At 40.7% G+C, this 20,167-nt stretch overlaps 1 protein-coding gene across 1 annotated transcript in view; it reads right to left on the reverse strand.

The window, feature by feature from the left end:
• Window positions 1-2,219: 2,219 nt before the first annotated feature.
• LGR5 (leucine rich repeat containing G protein-coupled receptor 5) overlaps window positions 2,220-20,167 on the reverse strand; it is a 123,080-nt gene continuing 105,132 nt past the window's right edge. Inside the window, exons 9-18 of the mRNA XM_032420955.1 lie at window positions 18,684-18,755; window positions 18,465-18,533; window positions 18,252-18,323; window positions 14,813-14,878; window positions 13,801-13,872; window positions 9,978-10,049; window positions 9,107-9,232; window positions 7,918-8,063; window positions 6,280-6,363; window positions 2,220-4,898 (exon numbers count right to left, since the gene is read on the reverse strand). Of these exons, the coding sequence (XP_032276846.1) occupies window positions 3,811-4,898; window positions 6,280-6,363; window positions 7,918-8,063; window positions 9,107-9,232; window positions 9,978-10,049; window positions 13,801-13,872; window positions 14,813-14,878; window positions 18,252-18,323; window positions 18,465-18,533; window positions 18,684-18,755 (1,867 nt within the window). The 3' untranslated portion in view covers window positions 2,220-3,810. The remainder of the gene's footprint in view (window positions 4,899-6,279; window positions 6,364-7,917; window positions 8,064-9,106; window positions 9,233-9,977; window positions 10,050-13,800; window positions 13,873-14,812; window positions 14,879-18,251; window positions 18,324-18,464; window positions 18,534-18,683; window positions 18,756-20,167) is intronic.

Consider the following 20,167-nt stretch of genomic DNA (forward strand, 5'->3'; position numbering starts at 1 on the left):
CTTTAGAAATGTTCCTAAGGAGGTCATTGAAGTGGGGGTACGGTTACAGAGCCTGTGACCACTTCCCTTGCGAGGAAAACCACCCAAACCTAACTGTATTTTAAGGCCTCTGAGGCCTAAGAAAGAAGATAGTCTGTGTTTAGTGGCGTGGAGGGGGATAGTCTCTTTTATCTACATAGTTGAATTGTAAAATAAAATTTCCAAACGCTGAGGAGCATGAATGGGGCTAGTGTGATCGCAGTGAGCCTCATCTATTTATCCGGGACTTAGTCTCACGTTGGCTAATGGGCCCCTGAGCTAATGTAGTGATAAGATTAAGAAAAAGAGCAAAACACTGTTATTTTTTCAGATGTTGATGTTTTTAGCTTCTAAATAAGCAGAATGTTGCTAATTTTATTACTTTTTTCTACCTTGTTTTTCCACTTTTGGCCAAAACGAAATGAAAAGATGTTTCCTATTTTGTACAAGAATGATTTTCTCTAGTAACAGTTGTAAGAACAAATTATGTGCAATAACAGGCACCTAATATATTTCTATATTAAAATGTCATCTAAAATGATTTGTTGTGGGTGACATAGGAATAGGGAGACTAAAAACGATGAGTTTTACTGTTGTAAGTGGTTGAATGCTAAAGCAAAGGTAGCTCCTCTTTGAATAATATCTTAGTTTAAAAGGTGCCTTTCCAGAGAGACCTTTCTTAAGCTCTGCATCTGAAGTAACATGCTGGTCACTCTTGCCATGCTCTTCAAGCTTCCTTTCCTTCATTCATGTTTCTATCACGTATTTCCTAGTTTGTATTTGCTTATTGTCTATCTCTCCTCCTCTGGAGTACAAATTCCAGACCATGTTCTGCATAGAAACCCCCAAATATAGAACACTGCCTATACTAGGCACACAGTATTTGTTGAATGAATAAATCTATTTTGAAAACGTCAAGTTAACCCCTTACTCTAGGCTTAGCCACCGGTTTACCATCTTTCGGTTTTTGTTTTTGCTGTTGTTCCGTCTGTCGAGTTTATTATATCTTTTCTTCTTCTCCCTGTAGGTTTATTTATTTGTGGATGTAATTCCAGCCAATCCGATTTACTGTAATATAGTGGAGAGCGTTTATCAGACACTTAATAGAGCAGTGTTGGGTGGGAGGTGTATTATAACTAGGTTTTGCTAGTACAGTAATAGAGTTTGTGGATTTTTAAAAATGCGATAGAGTGGACTTTTTCCCCTTTTAAAAAGTTACATCACGGACTTGTGTTTTCTTGAGTGGGACAGAAAGAGGTGGGCTGCCAGGACTTGTTCCTAACTTTAGGTACCCAAAAGCAAGTCTGTTGAGAAGGAGGACTGAGATCCATTTTTCTAGAAGCAACTTTTGTATCCGCCATCTGGGGTCGGAGGAGTGAGATCATGTTGGCGCCCTTGTTTCAGCTGAAGACAAACCAAGTGCGGGCCGCACAAAGACACCACTGGATGCCTGTTAACTCGGTTAGGTTGAAGCATATGGTTCTAGCTGCTGATGGGTGGCGAACTCAGTGCCAGCTACCCTGAGGGTGCTCAGTAAACGTGGGTCATCTTAGCAATAATGCTGGGCCTCCAACCAGACTTGACAGTTTTGTTTTGCGACCTGTATGGGGACAGCAGGAATCACTACTGCAGCTGGGAGGGTTTGGCACAAGATGTTGGGAAAATCATTTCATTTCTTATGTTTTGGGGGATGGGAGCTGAAGGGAACAGTGCATTTCCTTGTGCCCTGAGAATCGCATGTCCTTAGAAAACGTTTTGGCCTTGACGTGGTCATGAAATATGTTTTTTTAAGGGAAGAATTTATAGAAAACTCATGTTCATGTTGAATAATTTTAAGATTGATTTGTTATTTATATATTTCTTTCTAGTTGGGGAGTTTTTTTTTTTTTTTTTCTTTTTACATTGCAAAAGAAATGGGTTCTGGCTATGAAATCCAAACCCTCACTGGGGACAATAAACTTTACCAAGTCATTTGCCATGACAAAATGGCTTATTAGCCCTACTTAACACAATCCAGGAGTTGGTAAAGATTCCTTGATTTGTTCTTGTGAAGGGTTTACTTCTTAAGATAAGTCCAAAATACCTAAAATATTAAGGTGCAAATACTTCAATAGCAAATGTACTTAACATCAGAAATAAAAAACATTTAGGAGACCATAGATTTGCCTGTGGGTTCAATAAAAGAGCTGAAGATATTTTGTTTTATAGTCACACATTTTATTACAAATTTCTTTTATTTTGTACCCAATAGAAAAGCAAGTTTGGAATCTATTTACAAGTACTATACATTTACACATATTATATACAGTTAATGAATTTAAAGAAAATGGGCAGAGAAACACAATATATACGGAAGAATATGCCACTGTACATGGTTTATTATCATCATGGTCCTTAGTGTTACTGAATCTTTATTGTAGTAATAAATACAGTTCTATATTTACACATCTTATAAAACATCTCATAAATGTATTTTTTTTCAATTCCAAGTTAAAACATCTGATCAAAATAAACATGCTTATATAAAAATAAATCTACCTAGCAGTCTTTTGGTTTAGATGTATTGAAGCTAATGTAGTATAATAGAAGTTACAAATTAATCCTTTGACCTTTAGTATTTAATAATTTTGCTTCTTAAAATACTTAACACATGTATTACATATGGAATAAGCAGAGAAGTCATGTTCCTGACATCAAGTGGGTTGGACCAGAGACAACACAGCTAAAACCAAGCTAAATAAACAGGATATGTTACAAGTCCCTGTTGAGTCCAAAGTGGTTTCAGACATCATTGCTAGAGCTACTAGAGATACACGTGTGAGAAGTTATTATGCCAGTGGGTTTCATTTATGTCGGTCTGCATTTGATTATTTCCTTAAGATGCACATTAGTTTGAATCAACTGATAAAACCACCTGCAAAAAGTGTGCACTCACTTGAAAACAAACAAGCAAACAAAAAACACCAAAATCCTCCCAGGTTGCTCACCATCTTTTCTAGGTATATCCATTGCCGGCAATGGACTTTTATTCTGAGTGCTGGACAGCAAGGAGTTAACAAGGAATTAGACAAAGCAAACCTCACTTCTACATGATCACCTTCATGGCAATTTAAGAATTTAAGTTTATTTTCCTTTCAAAATATTTGTAGACAGTTTTACTTCACTGAGGTGGAACCATCTCATGCTGATACACAAATTCTGGCATCTCTAAAAATGATAGGACTATAACTAAGAAGGCCCCACATTATCCATTCAGGAGGGGATTGGTGACCTGGAAGGATCCTTTGTGAGGAAAGGCAAAGGAGGACTAAAACATCCACATGGTCATTAAAATGCAATCCTACTGGTCACAGCCTTTACTTAGTAATGTAGGCCATTTAAAACCCTATTTTCCAAACACCTCTAACTATCTTTTAAGGGCTTTTCAGGTTTAAAACCTCTTTTGTAAGCAAGTAGTTCTGCCCCTCTCCCCAAATAATTAGATTGGTGAGTTTAAAAAGAATTCAGTTGAAATCATGGAGAATCTTTTTTGAACATTGCAAATCTGCTTTTTAAAATCTGGGCATACCTAAAGAGTGTGACTGATCTCTCTCTTGTATCTGAATGAATTATACAAGCAGCATTTAGACTTATTTTTCACTTTCCAGTATCAACAGGTTTTCCAGCTTTTTCCATGCTGAGAGATATCAAAAACAAAGTTTCCACTTGGCTATTTTTAGTTACTGCTCTGATGTACCCAATCTCATATTTTTGGTTTTTCAATGTTTGCAAACGTTTTCTCCCACAGGTGAATTAGAGACATGGGACAAATGCCACAGATGAAAGGTGACAGCTTTCGGTCACCGGGTAAGCTGGTGGTGACACGGAATTGGAAGGCAGGTCATAGCCGATGCTGGTGCTGGTGAAGGTTACCAAGGCTTGGGTTGAGTCACAGGACTGCTTCTCGACATCATCAGAGTTAATAGACATCAGGCTTGGGTTTCTCGATCTTGTCCAGAAGTGGGTTTGCTTTCCCAGGCTCCCCAGATCTTCCTTAAAATGGGGATTGAAGAGGATGTAGAGAAGGGGATTGAGGCATGCAGGAAGCGGGACAATCACCAGAAGGATAAACTTAATTACTTCGGGACTGATAAAGGTGAGGTTTAGTAAGGAGGAGAAGGACAAGAAAGCCACGGGGCAGTAAAGGATACAGTTGGTGAAGAGCAACAGAGCAATGTGCTTCACCATAGAACAGTCCCACATATTCTCCAGGTCTCCCTTTTCCAAATTGCAGTAGAGCTTGGTGTAGGCAATCGTCATCACCAGGAAGCAAAGGGAGTTGAGCAAGACGAGCGTGACCATGTAGCCTGTGGTGCTGGGATCGCCAAAGGGCAGGGGCAGGCAGAGCGGGGAGGCGCTGAACTCACTGCCCCCCAGCAGCGGAACCGTGGCGATGGTCAAGGCCAGCACCGCGCAGAGCAGAATGATCGCTTTCAGACTGGAGAAAGGAGTCTTCCTTTCAAATTTTGCAGAACATTTCACAGAGAACCCACGCTCCAGGGCTGCCAGGGTAAGCAGGAAAACAGATGATTCCGAAGCAAAAATGGACAAAAACCCGACGACCTGACACCCGACACCCTGCTCCCACCATGCCCCATGCTGTGCAAAGCTGCCAAAAGTGAACGCATCCACACCAGCCAGCACAGCGCTGGAGACCCCCATGAGCATGTTCACTGCTGCTATTAACCCAATCAACAGTTTTATGGAGGAAATGTACAGAGGGGCTCTGAACACCGTTGAGGTCACCAAGGCATTGCAAGTAAGCGCCAAGACGGCTATGGTCCACACTCCAATTCTGATCAGCCAGCTACCAAACAGGTATTCGCAGAGTTTGAAGGGCCCTAGAAGTCCAAGGAAGAAAGAGACTGGGTATCAAACTAAGGTTTACAACTTCTGCCACATTACCTTTTTGTTTCTCTTATTAGGACACCAAGAGAAAGGCCAATAACAGCCAGAATAACACACAGTTCCCTTGTGGCATGCTCTACTTTCTTTAACTACTGTGAAAACACGAATACCAGGTGCTCATGTTTTGAAGCTAAACACAGAGAAACGGAGATGGGGAATTTCAATCACTTGATTAAGGTCCCCCAAATACAGCCAGATCTCCTGGGCTTTTCATTATACTTTTTCCAGAATGCTTCAGAAATGTTCTGGAAGCAGAGAAAGAGAATCCCAGGGAAATACTCCATAATATTAGAAGGGGAAGTATGGGTAGTACCAGAGTGCATTTCATGAAAATTTCATCTTAGGTTTATAATGACATTTGATATTTGAGAGCAAGAGAGCTGTCTTTTTTTTTTTTTTTTTCCAACTGGCCTATCCTGTTCCTGGGAATGGGACAAACACGTGAAGACAATATACAGTTTTTTACTTGTCTGTATAAATTATTATTTGCTTTAATCAAATAGCTATTTAGGGAAGACGAAATTTTATTTTATTTTATTTTATTTTTTTAAAGATTTTATTTATTTATTTGAGAGAGAGAGAATGAGAGACAGAAGGGTCAGAGGGAGAAGCAGACTCCCTGCCGAGCAGGGAGCCCGATGCGGAACTCGATCCCGGGACTCCAGGATCATGACCTGAGCCGAAGGCAGTCGCTTAACCAACTGAGGCACCCAGGGAAGACGAAATTTAAAAAAAAATAAGTGATTACATGAAGCAAGACTGCTGTGTACCAGTTCAGGCTAGATTGCTGATATCACTTAAACAATTGCCTGTGAGGGGTGTCTGGGCGGCCCAGTTGGTTAAGTGGATTCTTGGTTTTGGCTCAGGTCATGATCTCAGGGTCGTGGGATGGAGCCCCGAGTCATCAACATGGCTCGGCAGGGAGTCTGCTTGAGATTCTTTCCCTCCCCATCTGTTCCTCAAGGACCCCCACCGCCCCCCTTCTGCAGCCCATGCACTCTCCCCCACTCCCCGCTCAAGTAAATAATAAATAAATAAATAAATAAATAAATAAATAAAATCTTTTAAAAATTGCATATGCTTCTAACTACATGATTGATTCTTCAGTTTTCATTAATCTGAATCAAGTCTTTCCCAGAAACCTTATCTATGAATGGGGATCAACTCTAGGGAATGGACATTTCTATTTTAAAAGTCCCCGTAAGAGCCTCAAAGGTGGCACAGATTTTGCTTTGAAGTGTCACCAATATGTCATTGATGGCCTCAGAGTCAGTGGTGGGTATGGTGCTGAGGCAGTGCTGAGACTTTTCTCACCTGGGGAAGGTGAGCATTGTGCCGAATGAAGGGCTTTCAGGTCTTCCTCAAAGTCCAGCAGGAAATCTTCAAGATCACGCTCATCTGCAGGAATGAGAAGCCCTGGAATGATGGGTTCTGTCTCTCTTTCCTGGGGACCACCTCCCAGGACCACATCCTCGAGACATGAAAGGTCACAAAGGGAACTGAAGGCCAGACGTCCCACTTTTCCCTGGGCTCCGGCTTTTGGCCTTTGGATGTTCTACTCGAGCTACTATATGACGTAGTATTCCAGATGAACTGGGGGTGAGGGAGGGTAACCCCAGGTTCCAGACCATAACACCTTAGCTCTCTCCTTCTGTCCTTGTTCCCTGCAGCTCATGATGGCCCCAAATTGCACTGACCTAAATCAGAGAGAGGCTGTGGGCCTCTGTCTCCACTTTTCCAATGCTTAGATAGCTAGAGTGCAAAGGTTCTGGGCTGTGTTCTCCGAGCACAAGAAGGAGAATCAGGTATAGTAAGTTTCTATCTTTCCTGGGGAATTCTGCTTAACAAAGGACAAATCAAGTTACTGCTTGGTGCTTAGTTTAGCACCTACTTATGAAATAGGAGTTTTGTGATCTAACATATAGAACAACTGCCCTTAAACATAAACTCCTTGAAGAACTTTTTCTGGTCCATTGTGTTCCTCCTGGCTCATAGTAGGCACTCTTACTTTTTTTTTCCTGAGTGAATAAATATGATAGAAATTAGCATGGATGAAGCAGGAAGAGCAATAACTAAGGGAAAAACAAGAGCCAGATCCATGCTGTGGCCTCAAACAAAAAAGCCAAGGGCTAAAATATCAGCTCCTTAAACCGATGTGTGTGCATGAAGAGAAGGTAAGGTGGGAACATGCAGACAGACGGAATCACACTTGCTTGGGAATCAACAAATCATCAGGGCCCAAAGGGAGAGAAGCCAGTCTGTTTAGACACTGTGCAAACTCGCAAGGTTGGCAGGAAAGGAAAGTGGGGGCCGCCTGGGCACCTCCTCATTACCACAGGTGTGGTTTCAGGTGCGTTGCTGCCTGTTTAAGTAAGTTCTTACTTCAAGGAAAGCCAAGTGCTTTACAGACATTATCTCATTTTGCCTTCCTGACAGATACCTCCATGGGGGGTGGGAGGGGAGAAGGTTTGAGAATTAGTTGGATGAGAAGTGGGATTCTTGAGCCCTTCTGCTGACACATGGAGGCATCTAAATGCCTATACTGTCCGCTCCTCTCAGGCCCTAAGAATAAAAATGGATTTTATCTTCTGGAGGAAACCACTCAGAAACATGTTTTTTTAAAAAAAGGTAGCTGTAAGGATGAGGTCCTTTTGAAAAAGCTTATGGAAATATTAACATCAATATTAAGAATTACCCCTGAGGATAGTCTATGCTAAAGGGGATCGAATTATAAATAAAAGTATGAAGAAATCACTTACGGAAAAGATGAACTTTTAGAATGAATCCTAAGGGATATTTCTCTTTCTCTGGGAGTCTCTAAGTAGTGGGATTGATTGCCAACTTGCTGGGGCTGGTTACAGAGGGACTTATCTGGAGTTCGGATGACCTGTTTGATGACTTTTCAAGACCCTTCTAGATACAATTTCATCAGTGTGACATAGCAGGTCTTACCTTGAACTTGAAACATTCCAGCATCTTTCTTATAAAGGTCATCTGTACTGCTGTTGTCCTCTTTATTCCATTGATTAGATGTTTTATAGACATTCTCACACACTCCAAATGCACAACACTGGTAAGCATAAGGCATTTCTATAACCCTTTAAATGAACAAAACCAAACAAAAACACATGCTTAAAGACACAGGTTATTAAATATAGTGCTCATCTTCTTTCACTCAATAATTCTGTCTTTGGATCTTAGCCTTAATTGAGAAACTAAAATATTAACTGTGTACAAAGATGTTCATTACTGTGTTATTTATAATAACAATGGAGTTATTAAAAATTATTGCCATGAAATGTTGAGGTTGAGTGATGCATATATTATATTATTTTCTCTACTTTGGTGCTTAAAAATTTCCATAATAAAGAAGTTAAAAAATGACTGCTAGGGAAATTGTAGCACCATTAAAAAGTGCTTATAGTATGACGTAATGTAAAGTAATGAAAACATGATGTAAATTTGTATATGTACAGTGGTTCTAACGATTAAAAATACATTGGAAACAAAGTCTGGAAGGAAATAAACTAAAAAGTTGTTTAGGGGCTATTTTTAGATTTTTGCTCTCTTCTACTTTCCAAACTCTCGTTTGGGATTATGGTTTTAAAAGTATGTAAAATGTACTGTGGTTTAAAAATGTGTATATACATGTATATATACACACACATACCTACATGTATGTAGGTATATATAGTCTTTCAAGGGATTTTTTTTAACAGTAATAAGCATAACAGGTTTTAAAGAGCATTACTTCCTCAAAGAAATATAAATTTAGTACATTTTATTAGAACATATAACAAGCTAGATTAATTTAAAAACGTAAGCAGGACTACAATAATGTTATCATGTTATTTAATTACATGTCCTAGTTTACACCCCATGGATCAGTGGTTTTCAAACTCTTCCCATGAACACTAGGATTCTGGGAGGCATCTTTGAGAAAGAAAGGAAATGTGATCAGGAAGACGCAGTCTCCCACTTCAGGGTTTGTCCTAACAATGCCCCAGGGGTGAGGGACTTGAGGGCATGAAATGCAATTCAAAAGAGTCCCATGACCTCATAAATTTCGAAAACTACTATAACACGTCTATTACTTTGCATGACCACAAATGTATCTTATTAGTTTTAATGACAAACTCACTTGAGTTCTGGAAAGTTTTCAGATGATATCAAGCTCTGTAAGGCATGATTTCCTGTTAATTTTAAGTGAGTTAAACCATGTAACCCTGTTACAGGAAGAGACGACAGGCGGTTGGAGGATAGGTCCCTGCAAAACATCAAACAACAATTGGCTTTTGGTCTGTGTTAGCAGAAAGAATCGGTGTTAAAAAAAAAAAAAAGCGCAACCTAAAGATTATTAAACTGCTCCATAAGAACTTCTAAGCAGGGTCCATACCCTTCATGGTAAAAATAAACATTTTGGGTTTAGCTCCTGATAATTTTTCGATTTAAAATCAGAATTGCAGAGGGGACGTGTTTCAATCACATTCAAATTGTAGTTTCTACGTTCAGCTTCATTTTGCCAGGTGGGGACATCAGCAAATCAGTGGAAGGAGCTACACCTAATTTGAAAAGTGATGTTGAGTGGATTAAGTTGGGGTGGGGGGAAGGCATAAGAAGCGGAGGGGCCTGGGAAGAGGCACAGGAAAGTTTTCTCTTAGTCAGGATGGCAAATATGAAATGAAAAGGCTTTGGAACCGAAATGACATCTTATTCCACCCCACCTGATTGCTCAGTGAAAATGGAAAATTTCGCCTCAATAACCAGAACCAGCTGTCACCCAGATCTTCAATTAAACACGTCAGGGCCCCTGTGGCCTTGGAGGGCGGGGTGGGGAGGGTAGGCGGGGTGAGGGGGCTCCTCTCTGGTCTGACTCAGCTCCAGTGTGGAGAGCACTGAGGGCCAGGCAATCTGTGCGTGGCGGCCTCTTCCGCAAAACCGACATTTTTGATGAATTTAGGTGGCCCCCCAATTATTTAAAATATGCCATAAACAAGTCACGAAATACTCACAGCTTTCTTAGAGATGGCAAAGTGGAAAATGCATTGGGATGAATGATGGCAATTTTGTTCCAGGCTAAATTCCTATTAAAAAAAAAAATAAGGCAAGTGAGAGGATTATATACTTAAAAAAGATTGTGTGAAGTTTTACCATATATATTCATTCTTCTGCCAAAATTTAACTTCATTCAGGACAAAACAATGAGCTTATCAAATCAGCCTTCAGATAAAGATATTAGTAGTATAAATGACTAAAGAGGGAACTTTAAATCAACCTTGCTTTAAGTCAATCCAGGAAGAATCATGCAAGTGAATATTTTAGATTTTACTGTTTGCTAAAAAGTTCACTGAAACATGGTTGTGAAGTTTTATGAGGGCATTTCTGAGATGAGTGGGGGTGGAGGAAGAGTAAGAGACAGGACCTTCCAAGGGTCTTCCTCTGACAAGCAAGTAAATTCGAAGTGGATAAAATGTCCTAGATCTGTAATGAAACTCAGCAACGCTTTGTGTACGTTGTCAAGTATGTCAGCTTGTGAGAGAAACACCAAGAAGTATTTAAAAAAAATTCCCAGTAAAGGAGATGCACATTGGAATTCTTAACTGCAAAATAAATAAAAAGGGGGCTAATATGTAGGAAATAAAATCCTTTAATAACAAAAAACCCCTACAATTTATGGAGAAATAAAGTTCACTGAACATGCGCGCACGCACGCACACACACACACACAATGAAATGTAGATGATTCAGCAGGAATAAGAACTTCCGCATTTCAAAAAAGGAAAAATGAACTTATAATTTGTCTTTTTAAAATGCCTAACTAACAAGTGTAACAAAAGTGTAGACATCTGAGGAAATTGAAAGTGATCACAGTCAACTTTTCTCTAGCACAGATGAGTGATTTATTTATGATACTGGGCCTCTTGAGTTACCTTGGATAAATGGTCTTCACAGAACATTTATATTCTCATTTGAAAGGCTCCCTAAACTGGATGAAACTGGAAGGCTTTTTATTTTGATCCATCACGGATCCCAGAACAGAAAACAATTTTGGTGAACAAGGGGAGGAAATGGCAGGGAAGGGGTGGGGAAGCTCCAAATGGGGGTTGGGGAATTAGGCGAGGAGACTGTCTTCTGCTGAGCTGCTCCTAAAGTCTCTGCCCAGTGAGGGGAGCAGGTCCTACCATCTGTCAAAGTCTCTCGTGGCTTTAGGGGGAACATGGGTGCCCCCGGTGAGCCTCACAGAGCGGAATATCAGGAATGTAGGCCAAGTCCTGCCATGGGGCTTTATAGCAATTTGACTGGTTTTCGAGTAAATATGGGAGAATTTGTATGTTCAAAGGACTGTAATTCCTCTCCTGTTTGTACACCTGTGTGCTGGAATCCTCCCAGCAGCCCCCTGAGGAGCCATTTCCGCTCTCCGGCCATTTTCAGTGCCTGGGGCTGCCCTTGCAGGCGGCATACCCACGGTTCCCTACTGTTCGCGGTCGGATTCCTGGTGGAAGCTCAGGGGAGAGACCTTGGGCACTGGTGCTCCTTCTCTACTTTGGAGTCTTGTGTCTGGTGGCAACTGCACACTTTCTCAACCACGGCCTCCCTTCTCTGTGCCTGTGTCTTGGTAGCCTCAGCCTCGGCCATGTTGTTGGTTTCTGCACACCCGTCCCTCGCTTGCTCTCATAACCGTCAGCACAGCTCTGAGAGGTAGGTGTTATCAGTAGCCCCATTTTACTGGTGAGGAGTGAAGCACAGAGTCCTAAGTGAATTGCTCCAAGTCAGAGAATAATCTCAGGAGCTGGGATTCAAACTCGAGCTGACTGACATCAGAGTCCCTGATCTTTTGCTCAGAACATGTTCGAAATTCTTAAGTAAATAATGAGAGAACCACTGTCGTAGACCTTGGGGGATAAGATGATGAAAAAGTTCTTGTCATTTTTGGGTAGGGCACAGTGTACACATGGCAGTGCTGAGTGCTGCGTCCTGTGTCAGAGTGCAAAGGGCATCAGAGTGGCTTGGGCTCATGGCACGAGGTCTTGTTCTTACAAGGGCACGGGCAGGGGGCAAGTCAAGAATGGGGAGGAATCCGATGGGCAGCAGGAACAGGGGAGCTAGCCACCATGTGTCAGAGGCCTGGGAATGTGTGGGTGAGGGTCAGGAGGTCGTACTAGGAGGTTGGAGTCAGATTTTGAAAGGCAGTGCTGGGAAGTCTAGTCTCTATCTTGAAGACATTAGGGGACTAACGAGATTCTTGCATCAGGGAAGCACCATAATTAGATTTCTATTTGAGAAAGATTCTCTTCACAGAATGAGTGGGGACCGACGGCGGAAAGGCTGCTTAGGATGATGATGGTGGAGATCCAGGGGAGCCATTCTGTGGGCCTGTGGCAGAAAAGTGGATTAACTGGAGGTGGCAGAGTTTAGTGGGGTCTAAGGGGCAGGAGGAGTTCAGGGAGACTTGGACATGTAGCCTTCAGGGTCTGCGTCCCATTCTTCTGGTGTCATTAGAGGTCAGCCTTTTATTTCGTATGTATATGAAAAAAAAAATTTTTGGTGAGAACATTTAAGTGCTACTATATTAGCAAATTTCAACGACATAATAGAGTGTTATCAACTAGATCAGCCTTTTAAAATGGAACTGACTTTTGGAAACAGCCAGAACTCCAACTGGGTGAAAAAGGCAGGTAATGAGATAGGTAATGTATTTTTGTTTGACATTTATTAAAAAAAGTAGAAGAACTTCACAAGCTGATACTAAAAGTAAGAAACGGGCAACATATTTAAATTCAGAACAAGATAGTTTTCAAGGTAAATTTTTAGGAGAAGATGATTCTTAAGGGTAAATTTAAAATGTTTTGAGGAATGGTATTATTTTACAAGGATATAGTCTCTTAAGTATTAAGAAAAACTTTAGGGGGGGCACCTGGGCGGCTCAGTCGGTTAAGCACCGATGCTTGATTTTGGCTGAGGTCATGATCTCAGGGTCGTGACATTGAGCCCTGTGTCGGGCTCTACGCTCAGTGGGGAGTCTGCTTGAGACTCTCTCTCCCTCTCCCTCTGCCCCTCCCTCCCCTCTCTCTCACAAATAAATAAATAAATCTTAAAAAAAAAAAAGAAAAACTTTAGGAAAAAAAGGGTTTTTAACAAAATATACCAGAGTTTAAACATTACATATTGTCATTATTCATCAAAATTACATTCAAATTCAGTTTCAAGATGAAAAAGATCTGTCACAGAAAACAATCTGTTACTGAGTTGTTTATTTTTTTAATTTATGGTTAAAATATGGTGTTTTCAATTATAAAATGGAATTAGATACCATATTTACAATTCAACAGAAGCATTTTCCAGGGCATCTGTGCTCAAACCTTAGTGTACTTGTTAAAATGCAGATTGTTATTGCACCTCAGAGATTCTAACTCATGAGGCAGGTGAGGACCTGAAGCCAGCATTCTTTACAGTGGCCCCCAGATGATTCGCAAGTACTTTGAGACACATACTGAGAACTGTTTACCCAGCAAAAACGAACAGGCAGGAAGAATTGTGTGGTCATCCCATTTCTGTGTGGAAAACGATCCCTACCAATTCCAGGCTGCCGACAGAAACGCGTTTCGTAGGCAAGGCAACAGCTTGGCCTCCTTCTTCTTTATCCAAGTTCCATGTCAGAGAGCAGACTGCCAATTTACTACTTTTGAATATATTCCCAAAAATTATCATGAGCAAGAGATTTGCCTTTTCATAGCAAAAGTAGGCACAAAGGTCCAACAATACCCGTATAGAGCAGAAAGAAAATATGAGGGAAGTAGTGCTGTGTTGGGGAAGGTGCTTGGAGGCAGTACTCACAGGGCTCGGAGACCAAGCAGCTGCTGGAATGTGTCAACTTTAATTTCATAGATTTCATTATGTCGCAGGTCTCTGAAATGACAGAGTTCCAAAGATTGATTTCAAAGTCACTGGTTTCAAAGATTAGTCTTCAGAGAACTTGTACAGAGGGATGACCTGTCCCCAATCAAAGGAACACATGAAGTGTGACTATCAAGTGACTGATTTAAAAATTTTTGTTTTGCTTAAAGAAGAACATTCCAGTTTATACACGTAGGTGTTGCCTCTCTTACGAAGCGATGAGTTCTTTTGGGTGGGCAAAAAATGCCAGCCTCGTTCAATCACTTGGTGCCTGGCTCTGCCTTCTGAGCCCTTCTAGAATTCTTGGAGGGTCTTCAAGAGCATCAAACCATTACCTTTTAAAGACAGATTTGCCTTTCTTTTTCTCTCTTAATCGCCCAAAGGCATTCAGAGAAAAACGAAATGGGAGAAGATAGATGGTTAATATCTTTTTGATCAAACCTAAGTATGACTTTAAAGCAATAAGGCTCATGTTTTGTGGAGGCAATTTTAAGAAACATTTTAAGAATGTTAAAATGTTTCCTGCCTAAGAAGCATCAATGGCATCTCGAATATGACGAATAGGACACCTCCTCTAAAGATGGCTGTTGTGAAACAAACACCCAACGAACCCAAGTCCCTCCCATATTTACAAATAATACCGCTCATTGGATATGTAAGCTTAGAAAAATCCCAAAGCTCCAATAGCACCAAAGTTCTATTATAACACCAAGCTTGGGGTGGAAAGAGCATAATAAATGCTTTACTTACAGTACAATGCATGGTAAAATAATATTATCTATGTTTCCCAACTTAATAGCCATCCTACACAGTCACACCTTGTGTGTATGAGAAGGGAAAGCACCAAATGTCTCCCTAGTGAATCACGGGGGAAGCAAACCAATGACCCCTGGATATGTGAGTTTTGGCTCTTGTTTTTTGTTAAGTGACTTAGAGACTCTTATAGACATACATTTTCTGAAGCTTTTGGCAGACTGAGAAACTGGGTAAATCTTCTAGCAGGTTGTAAGATAGATCTCTGGAAAACAGAAGGTACAAAAGGGAAAATCTGTTACATATTAATCCTAAGGAAACATGCTTTGCTCTCCTTTCCCCTCCAAGATGATATATCTTCCAAAGGCAGACTCTGAATGTTTCCCCAGCCCTGACATGGAGCAGGTAGTCATAGGCATTATTGGATTAAGCATAGATCCAAACGTTTACTGAAATGTAGCTGTTGTACTTCTTTAATTGATTTAAATAATTTACTTAACGAATTTATTTATATTTTGTTAGTGATGATCTACAATGTTCTAGCTATTATCTTACTGAAATGAGTACAAATTAAATTAAATAATTGTGCCTCTCTAAGAGCTGCTATATCTCTACAGCTAAGAGAGTCATTGTTGGTTCTTTTCTAATCAACTAAAAAAAAAAAAAAAAAAACCAACAACACTTCAAAACATAGCACTAACTTTGAAATCAATCACCACAAGGGGGAAAAAAATCTAAGAAAGTCTTCAGCCAAAACTCAACAAATTACAGAATAACAAAAACATCTGGACATATTTATAGTATAATATAACTAATCTAAAACAAGCCATGGTAATTTGCAGAAAGCTTAAAAAAAGAAAGCTGGTAGATAAAGTAACATAGATACTTAAAAAAAATCTTGTCTCATGTTTAAAAAGTTATCAGTTAATCAACTAACACACTTTCATGCCTGATTCTAATTCTTAAAACCAGATCACCACTACGCAACTGAAAAATCCACACTGTTTTCTAAGAGGCTTTTAAATTATTTTGTTCTTGTAATTGAGCACTCCATTCTACATTTACTGAATGAATGGAATTTATATAGAAAGACAGTTCATTTACTACACATAAATAATGCAGATGAAGCTGTTTGCAAACACAAATTTGTAGTTTATACTAGAGGTTTGAAAGACCAAACCAAACAAAAAATGAAAAAACCCCAAACCATACCCCACACCAAGTACTTACTAAATACACCTGGTCAACAAAATGGTGTATATTTTTAAAAAATAGTGACTGTGATAAAATGGACATACGTATCATCACAGCTGATAGTAATTTGGTTCACTCGTTTGCACAGACTGCAAGGGGACAAGTCCTTCCTGTACCAGGTAGAGGATACAGAAAACCTTCTTCAACATAAAGACATAGTGCCACCTTCTGCCTACTTTCTACCTAATGATTTTCATGGCTAATACTCATCAAGCACTTCTTAAATATAGACACCATGTTTACAGCTTTACCTAAATTATTTCATTTAATCCTTGTGGTCACCTTATGAGGAAGACACTGATTATCACCATACAATGTGAAATAATTTGCCTAAGATCACCAGCTACTTAGTGGGGAAAGCCCCACACAGTCAAGTAATTCCCAGGGAGGTGAAGAGACTTGGGGACAATTTCAACAGTGACGTTTCCTCATGTAACAGGCACTCAGTGGATGATTCAGTCAGAGGAGGAGAGCTCGCAGATCTGTGCTTCCAGAACATAAAGTAGATTGTAGTAGAGGTCAGGACCCTGAGTTCTACTCTCAACTTCAACCGATTCTTCAACTTGATCGAAACACTGGCCAAAGCATTAGGCCTTTTTTCAGTTCTCTCCTTTAAGGAGGAGATACCCGTTCTGCTGATCTTGCAGGGTGTTGTGAAGAATAAATCAAAATTATAGGTTGAAGTGCTTTGAAACTGACAAGCTCCTGTGGTTAGTGTATTTGTGTTCTTTCAGACCTTTCAAGTTTCAAATGGAGGAAAGAAGAGCTTGAAGAAAGAATGATGGTCTAAGGGAAGTGAGAGAGAAGTTGGTAAGAGCTAACACTGCCTGAGAGTTTGCAATGTTCCAGGTGCGGGTATAAGCGTTTGACATGTAGTAACTCACTTAATCCTCATGAGGATCCTCTGGAGGAAGTGGCTGTTTCTCTCTTTTATAGATTGGGAGATGGAGCCCCAGAAGGGATAAATAACTTGCTCAAGAAATCTTGCTGGTATATAGGGAGACTGGATTTGAACCAGAAAAACAGACCCAGAGCCTTTGCCCTTAACCGATTTGCCAGTCAACCTCCATTTATGCAGTTCTAGCCCTGGGTGGTTTGCCATTTCCGATGTGACATAGTGGAGACAGATGCAGTTTAAATAGAGGCTTCTTACGTACTAGTTACAGCGTGTGAAATCCTAGTCATGTCATCAGGCCAGTTTCCTCGAGAAATGAAGATAATTACACCGGGGTGTGGTAGGCGGAATTCTAAGATGACCCCTAAGAGTTCCACCACCTGGTATACACGCACTTTCTCCTGCTTATCCAATCAAACTGCCTGTATTTGAATGTGGACTCTGCTACTTTCCTGCAGTGTGACTTCAACAAATGTACTTCACTTCCCTAATTCTCAGTTTCCTTATCTGTTTCTACACCTCAGAGGGCGATGTGGGGTGAAGAAGCAGACTTACTCCATATTCCCTCCCTCTATACATGAATGACTGACTCCAAGCCTGTCCCATGGTGTTCATACAACCCCATATCACTGAACAACGGAAGTCTGAAGCGGTTAGGGGGCCGGGGATGGGGGAAGGCAGAATCATTGTGGCAGACATTCCCATTCTTCCACTTAACATTTGTAGTGCTGCTTGTAGTTCTGCTACGAGGTGAAGCCTGTGGTGGAATGACAGGCATTCAACTGACACAGATGTCTCCCGTGTGAGAACAGAGCCATGACGGGAGACTAAGGGTCCATTCATTAAGTCTCCACAATGCATGAGAGGACGATAATAGGGTTGGGAGTTGAGGCAAAAGGTTGAAAATGGAAGGTCAAAACAAGGCTCTTCAAATTCCTATAAACTACTTTTCAGTAAGGGAAAGGCAGAGAAAAAAAAAAAGCTCCAAGTCACCAGAAATCACGTATGCAAGCTGTTTAACCACTTGTTGGAAACATTACAACATGGCACCCACAAGTATACGGGAAGAATGTTTGGTCGCCTTTATTAAGGTTTGTATGGGTCTGATAACTTAATTTTTAATTCTGGCATCCATGTTGGGTTTTTGCTCCATTATGTAATTTTTTTCTGTTCTGCACAGCCTCGAGAGGGGGAAATGAAGTTATGTAGGCTTGTTCATAGCCCTTTTCTGACAGGAAACGTGTGCCAGTTGAAACTCTAATGGGAGACTGATGGGACCTTGGGAACAAAGGGTGTGCCACCACCATTACCGGGGTCACATCAGAGAGCCACTTCCTCGGCCCACAGGGGCGAGGGAGCACCGACCTCCTGGAGCCCTCAAGGAAAGAACTTTCTCCCCTTTTCAAGGATTATTGAAAGAACGCCTGCCATTTCGCTCCTAAATGGAAGTTGCCTGTTTACACAATGTCACTGCCTTCCTGATACGCACAGCACTTGCAGATTAGGTAACTGATCACAGGCGGTTTGAGGAAGAGATGAGATCTGGGCTCCAGTTAAAGTCCTGTTGAAACACAAACCAGACATAATGCTTTTATTCAGGCATCGCACAGTGACGTACTTTTATTCACTGACTTTAAGATTGGTCAGGCTTCAAGGGCAGTGCACGTTCTGGGCAAAGTCAAGAGCCTACTCAAGTACTTACAGACTTTCCAGGCTCGCAGTTCCGGTTAAATCAGGAAATTCAGTTATTTGTGAGGCACCATTCAGAGTCCTAGAAGGAGGGGTACATGAGTACTATTGGAAGAAGATTCCAGAAAGGGGTAATTTTAGTGCCATTTTCAAAGCACTTTAACTTAAAATATTCACTTGGTTTTTACAGTACCCCTGCAAGGGGAAAGTGATCTGTAAGAGAAAAACCTACAGCGTTCTTAGTTCAGGTAAATGTTGAAAAGCGGATCTTCCAACAAGCTGGATGGGGTTGTCATAGAAATGTCTGAAAAAAATCCAAACACCAGTGTCTTAGTATAAAAGTTGAACGACAAATGAATACCTGTTCAAAATTTTGACGAATATATGAAATGTATGTAATCTTGATTGTACTATATTGTATAACATTCCTGGTTACTTGGTAAAACACAAGTGTTTTAACTCGTGAGGAGACTTTTTTTTTAAGAATTTATTTATTTATTTGACAGAGAGAGTGAGAGAGCACAAGCAGGGGGAGCGGCAGGCAGAGGGAGAAGCAGGCTCCCCGCTGAGCAGGGAGCCCGACGTGGGACTCGGTCCCGGGGACTCCGGGATCATGACCTGAGCCGAAGGCAGATGCTTAACCGACTGAGCCACCCAGGCATCCCATGAGGAGATTTTTGGTAAGAAATCCATACTATATAAAAATGAAAGTTTCTGACAGCAAGGCAGATAAGTGATAGGTACTAAGGAGAAAAGCAAGTGAACAGACTGCAGGTATACCTAAAAATCTTGCTCTGCCTCCAACATCTGTGGCATATCCGTTAAGTGGCAAAAAGGTAATTCAAGGTGCTGGCAATTGTATCATTAAATAAAGAAAGATGAATTTCTACAGATTCACATGAAGGTTAGATCCTCGGGTCAAATCTTATCATAACACACACAAAGGACTCCTCAAAGTATTTGAGAGGAAATTTGCTCTTCTGCTTTTTTGGCAACATTAGATTTCTAAAAAATTAATTACTGCTTTAAAAGGTGAGGCATTATTAGAACTTAAATATTTTGTTTCACAGATGTTTTCAGTAATGGTGTTTGAACTGTCTGGTCAATGAAGCCCTACAAATAGGTCTTAGTGGAGAAGACATCCTAGTTCAATGAAATTCAACAAATATTTATTGGTGTCTACTGTGCTCAGTGTATGGGGGAATTTACAGCCTGAGTCACTAAGGAAAGCCATCATTAAGTATCTACCATGTGCCTGACATTATGCTAGCTTCTGGGAGTTTGAAGAAGATGGCTAAAATGTCCCTGCCCTAAAGAAGCTTGGAATCAGTTGGGATAGAACAAATAAGTAACAGCATAACACTTTCTGGTTGATAAAGCACTTTCACGTATATAGTTCAATTGATCCACTCAACAACTTTATAAGATCCAGAGCACGGATGCTTAGATATTATTTATTTCATTTATGGAGGAGGAAACTAAGGCTCAGATACTTTGGCAAGTTCAGTACCTCCCAGAGCTTTACTTTTCTCATTTGTTAAACTGGGATAATAAATCTGAGTTGTAGGCTTTGTGTACAGATTAAAAGAGCTCATGCTTGTGTAACATCTGGCGGACCTGGGTTAGAGTTGTCACCCAACAAACCTACGTCCCCTTCTGTCCTCCTGCCCTCTTCCCTTGGATTAGATCATCGATAAGAGAAAAAGCTAGAGCTAG

The sequence above is a fragment of the Phoca vitulina genome, unplaced genomic scaffold (genome assembly GCF_004348235.1).
Source record: "Phoca vitulina isolate PV1807 unplaced genomic scaffold, GSC_HSeal_1.0 scaffold23, whole genome shotgun sequence".
Classification (NCBI taxonomy): domain Eukaryota; kingdom Metazoa; phylum Chordata; class Mammalia; order Carnivora; family Phocidae; genus Phoca; species Phoca vitulina.